A 6,000-nucleotide genomic window follows, 5' to 3' on the forward strand; every position below is an offset into this window, starting at 1 on the left:
ATATGACCCAAACTGGAATGCACACAGAATCATCATTAATGAAATCGCCTTTGCATTTCAGAGTATCTTTTCAACGTTAAATCAATACCTTGCAATTCATCTTCCTGCCCTGGACAATAACCCGCCCACCACTGAAAGTCTTTCCAACTCACAGCTGGGCTGTCAAGCTAGGCAAAACCAAAGGTCAAACTCGGCAACACAACTTTGACTTTTTGCGTTAAACTATGTCTTTCAACCTCTTTGGACAAAGAGCCTGTTTAAAGTACATACACATGCTTTAGATAACAATATCACCGTCTCTTCCACAATGCTCATTTAAGAAGTCATGAATCTGCACAAATTGCGGAATAAGGATTTTTAATGTCGCTATCCCAAGAACCTAAATAATTTTGAATGCAGCATTGTTACATAAATTGCATGGAACGTAAACAGTATGTGTTCTTCAGTGAACTCATGCTTTGACAACAACAAAGCACAAAATACTGTGTGTGCTCTGTGTGCATGTATGTTGAAAGCAGGTGAGGAATCTGACCTCACAGTACTCAGATACTGAAATGTGAACTTGAAAAGAGAAGGCAAAACATTAAGTTTCTCATATCCCTAACTTTTCCTAGCTCAAACACTCCTGAAAGAGCATGAGGACCCTGTTCTGCTCTCGCTACAGTACGCTTCTGATCTAAGCTTAATTCCGCGGCCTCAGTCTTAATTAAAAATCTAACATGTTGATCCACTGTTCTCAGCTGAATGTAACTGGCGTTTTCTTTCTCAAGTGGTCCCAAGTTCCATTTCCTCTTTGAATCAACTGCAAGAAAGGCTTTCAGTATGATGCAGATGCAGTAGATATTTTCTGGGTTATTTATTACCAGTTCTGCACTGACAGTTCAGTAACTGCCGTAGCTATTATAGTCTCATCAGCCAGCACATACTGGTTTGCTAAAAATAAAACTCAGAGAACCACATCAGAAAGAAAAGCATATGCCTCTGTTAACTGTTCATATCCTTTAGGTTAATACCCTTCACTTAGAGAAACTCCTTCTTAAAAACAAAATCAGCAGGACCGAATACCTGCAGGTGTTTTGAAGTGGTATTACAGAGGTCATCTCTTCAAAAAGATAGTTGCCTTGCTGAAGAGCTATTGCTAAAGACTTCACATTCTGATTCCCAAGAGAAAAGTCATGAGCTCGACACAAAGTCTGAGCAATTGGGAAATCTGTGCAGCTCTCTGTATCCGAATTTTCAGCAAAGCCTTCTGGCTGAGAGAGTTGCATTCAATGAAACCAACAGCAACAGATGGAGCTTTCCCTGAAGTCAGGTACATTTTTCTAACACTGTCATTTATGTTCCCCGGTGGATACAGCAGAGACCAAGAAGTTAGCACCCTCTCCTGGCAGCTGGGCAAGACGACACCACTAAATGTTTTAAAGCGCAAAACTTTGTTTCTTTAGGCTGGCTCACTGAGCAGACTGGCTAGGGGATGCTGTGGAACCTCCGAGAGTATTTGCTTTGGAGCAGCGTGTCTGAGCAGCACATACGGCAAGCTGAGATGATGATGAGCGGTTAGTGAGAGCACTGCTTAGGCAGTTCTGACCCCTGGCCCCATCCCTCCCCACTATCCCCCCACTTTGTGCCATGTCACAGGTCAGACCTGGGGATCTGACTCAGCTCAGAAGGAGACACCGATAAAGAACAGACAGAACGTATTAAAAGCATGCAAGAACACACAGCAAATACCTGTGTTCAGATGATGTTGAACAATAGCTTATTTTTAATATATGTTTACACACATATAAGTTGCAGAAAGGAATTAAAAAAGAGCAATCAACAGTTCTAGAGAAAGTGTATTTAGATTCGGGCAGAGTGACAACATTGGCATCCAGTGAAACTCCCAGGTTTTTGGTAAGCTCTTTTTCCTGCTAGATTGTAGACAGAACAGTCACTTTGATTTCAATATTGTTTAATTTTTAAAATGCAAACATATTAAACGTTAGAACACAATTTGAGAAAGTAGCTTACATTTTCCAATGCGTCTTGCTCACAGTATGAGCATACAAATACAAAAAAGTCCTCTCCCCATCAGCAAGTCTAGTTCTTTGCTAACACAGGCTGTGTAATCACAGATTACATTTTCTCAACCTGAGCACATACTCTTCTACAACGTGGGTTAGGTATTTCCCACCCACCACTCATAATGGGAGGCTAGTCACAGTCTCACTACTCCAGTATTTAAAAAGAATCAAACAAAACCCTTAAGCTTCCATCTAAAATGTATTTATATTAATTAATTAATTTATACATGTTCATTTGCTCTTGTGCCAATATTATTCTTCAACTTATTTTCTTCCACTCCATTTCTTTGAGAGTACAAAAGCAGTTCCCTCTTAGCTCTCCTGAGGGTAGATTATAAAAATACGTCACTCTTCAAGTCAAGGTGCTAGCACCACACAGTTTCAGCTGGAGCGACCACTGGTCGCTAGCACACAGACATCAGTGTCTGTATGCTCTCCACTGAAAATCCCTCACCTGATGTATCCTGGAATCACACTAACATTTTTTTAGGGCTTCGTCACATAAGACAGGCTGTCACTATCCACTGGGAGGCACTGAGGTTCTCCTCCTCTACCTTTTCCAAACAATTACCTTCTAAGGGACAGCAGAAATCCTGAGCACATGACCTTGCACTAGTGAATTTCTATTAACAGCAAGATCTAGGTGATGTGATGCTGCTGTAAATACATTCCTCTCTTTGCTTGTCAATTCAACATTACCTTTCCAAAATTTTACGCCAAGCTTACTACTGTGAACATCAAAATTGGCCTCCAGGCAAATTCTAAGGGAATTCTGCTAGCAAATACCTGATGGTTCCCCTTCTGAACATTCAGGCATCTATTCTAATGCTCATTCATAGAATGGTTTGGTTGGAACTGACCTTAAAGACCATATTGTTCCAAGCCCTCCTGCCATGGGCAGGGACACCTTCCCCCAGACCAGGTTGCTCCAAGCCCCATCCAACCTGGCCCTGAACGCTCCACGACCCCCTGCGCAGCGCTCGCGGCACGCCGAGCGCCCAGGCCAGGTGCCCATGCCGGGGTGCGGAGCGTGGCCACCCAGGCCCACGGGGCGCAGCTCCTCCGGCCCGCTGCCCACAAGAGGGCACCCAATGCAGCAGAAAAGGACCGGCCGACACGGCCAGGCTTGGCCGACACGGCCAGGCTTTGCCCACACCTCTCACTAAAGCGCTCTCCGCAACATTACTTGCGCCAGCAAAACTGCACCGTGTTCTACACAAGTAGAGAATAATAACAATGAAAAATGTGGAGCTTTTTTTTTTAAACCTAATTGTATTTTTACTGACCATGGCGACAGCAATCAGACCTCTTGTTTGATACAGCTGCGTTGGCAGAGAGTGCAGTTCAGGGGTGAAAGTACATCTCCTGCCAATTAACAAAATGTAGCTGCAATATTAATTCAGTTGGCCACCACCGTAAACCTGGCATTACAATTAGTTTGTGTAACATCTGAGCTATGACAGAAAGCTGCTTTAATGGTGATCAAGTAAGGTAAACCACACCAGAGGAGCAGAAACACCGCTCCTTGCATGACTGCAAAATGCAACTGCTCTGATTCCATAGTATGCTCCCTCAATGTGGGCTGCAGGGACACCACCACTCTGACTAAGTTTGCTCTTCCTAGAGCCTTAGTACATGAAGGAAAAATAAAGAAAGTACAGGCCTCTTCCCTTCAGAAATGAGATACCTGAATGTTTATTTTGAACAAAAAGCTTACAATAACATGCCAGTGTATGGAAGAGCTTCTGTGAAGTCTACTTTTACTGTGCATCTTTACTACTAACACAACTGCCATATTTTAATAGATTCTTTAATGTTTTGCACTTCTTCAGTTTGCCTTTGGACTCAAAATGCTTTGTGAACCTTCACAAAAAGACCTCAGAGTTTGTTTTCCATTTAAGTCTCCTGTACTGAAAGTGGTGACACTGGACCCGAAAGCCTGAGCACCACAGAGTGCTTTCCATGCAATGTGCCACACACAAGTCACTACCCTTACTGCCATGGTAAAAGACCCACCATAGCCAGTCTTTGGAAGACTATTAAATAGTAACTTTATTAAAGAGTCGAATAAGGATACAGGCTGGCAGTCTGAAAGCTGTTTCAATTGTTGGAAGAGATCCAAGAGGTTTGGAAACCAGCTCTATACAGCTCACCTTCACTGATGACCCAGTACAAGAAGGCTTCACATTCAGATCTCACCCAATGGGACAGTGCACTCCAGGATTTTACCAACAAACATTTGATTAAAGATATGCAAGGGCAAAGACAAGAGCTTATCAAGACTTCATTCTATCCATTAAGCCTGTGATCAACAATTATCCTAATCAGTTTTCTAACTGCTACAGTCAAGTGTTTGGCAGAGCTATTATTTTCTCCTTGGCCTCCTTGAGAGCCACATTAAAACCTTCTTTGTGAGCACATTTGAATTCTGCTATTCAAGAACTATGCTACCAACTTTCTAAAGCTAGCTCCTCCATAGCAGTTGTCCAGTAGCAACCAACAACAAAAGAAAGAGACTGGCCAGTTTGGGCCTCATGAGAAAAATCAAGCTTATCTTCTGGTGCAGAAAAGACTAGGAGCCCCTTAACTTTCAGCACTTGTGGATGGGATTACCCTACGCTACATACAGAGAGGAAGGCAAGAAACAATAATAAAAAGGTGAAATTCCTCATTTCTCTTTGCTCTAAGAAACATGATTCTAATTTGTCTTCCAGATTCGAGAGCCTCAACTAACTCAAAGAAACCCTAAACATTCAGTGTATCAGAAAACCAATGTAGGAGATGGTAAGTAAACACACACTCCCTTACTCACATGTTTAAAAGATCCATGGGGGGCTGCAGTTGCTCCTGTGTCTTCTAGATACTCATCCCAATTGAATTCCATTTCTTCCACACTGGAACCAGCATCTGGAAGAGAAGTCAAACACCTCTTATTTAGCAACTTGTTGGCTTAAGTTTTAGGCTACTAAGAACTACAGCAAAACCCACTTGAATTCCAAATGACTGGGTACACAAGTGCGCAGTGAACTTCAGTTACACATTTCAACAGAGACAACCCTACTTAGCCCTTCTTTGTATGTGAAGAGCACTTTTAAGTTGGATCTGGTCTGAAAAATAGTGAGATCCTGAGGATTTTGGTTAAGCACAAATTGTTTACAACTTATGAGAGGACAACACAAGCAGAAGTGTTCTGTATTTGTATCAACAAATATAAGAGACTCTAAACTCTGGGCACACCAGACTATCAGTGTATTAAAAACTATCCAGGAAACAGCAATACCAACAGTAAGAGGTTTGAAAAGAAAGACTTAAAAAACCTGAAATATGACTCTCCTCTTTTTTAAGTTAGATAGTATTTATTCAGATGTAGTAAAAGACCAAAAGCACAAAGAAGGGGTTCAGAGTAGTTCTAAAGAAAACAGCTCAAGACACCACTGAAATCAAGAACACTCAAATGAGTCACTTAAAAAAAAAAGACAGTTCATAAGGTGTAACAGCTTCTTCAGACCAAGAAAATTTTATTTCTGGATGCATTTAAAGCAAAAATGTACTAAAACCACTCAAGCCAGAGTTCAAAACTCACTCAGGCTGTTAGGGAATCAAGCAGCTGTAGTAAGTCACACTACAAATTAGTCAGATTTTCTGTTATTATTTTCAAGCCTGTCCCCCAGTCCCAGTCTCCTCTTCAGTTCTTGGCTGAACTCTCTCTTCACTTCCCCACTCCTTTCCTATTCCCGTTTCTCCGATGTGTAACCTGCTCTGCTGAAAAGACGCCACAAGCAACACAGGTTGGATTTCAGGTCTCCTATTTAGTTCAGCACTCAGCCACATTGTATTTTTCCTGCAGGCACAGTGTGGGAGGACCAGGGAGGGTCCCACCTCATGTCAGCGGCATTTTTAACCTCAACATACAAACTACAGCTTCTGGTTCAGC

The 6,000-nt window shown here is 42.1% G+C and overlaps 1 protein-coding gene across 1 annotated transcript in view; it reads right to left on the reverse strand.

Annotated features, from left to right (window-relative positions):
- The window catches only part of SFMBT1 (Scm-like with four mbt domains 1), a 34,422-nt gene that overhangs the window by 22,785 nt on the left and 5,637 nt on the right, over positions 1-6,000 (reverse strand). Inside the window, exon 2 of the mRNA XM_009707288.1 lies at positions 4,879-4,973. Within this exon, the coding sequence (XP_009705590.1) occupies positions 4,879-4,973 (95 nt within the window). The remainder of the gene's footprint in view (positions 1-4,878; positions 4,974-6,000) is intronic.

Source organism: Cariama cristata, unplaced genomic scaffold (assembly GCF_000690535.1).
Source record: "Cariama cristata isolate BGI_N322 unplaced genomic scaffold, ASM69053v1 scaffold41679, whole genome shotgun sequence".
Classification (NCBI taxonomy): Eukaryota; Metazoa; Chordata; class Aves; order Cariamiformes; family Cariamidae; genus Cariama; species Cariama cristata.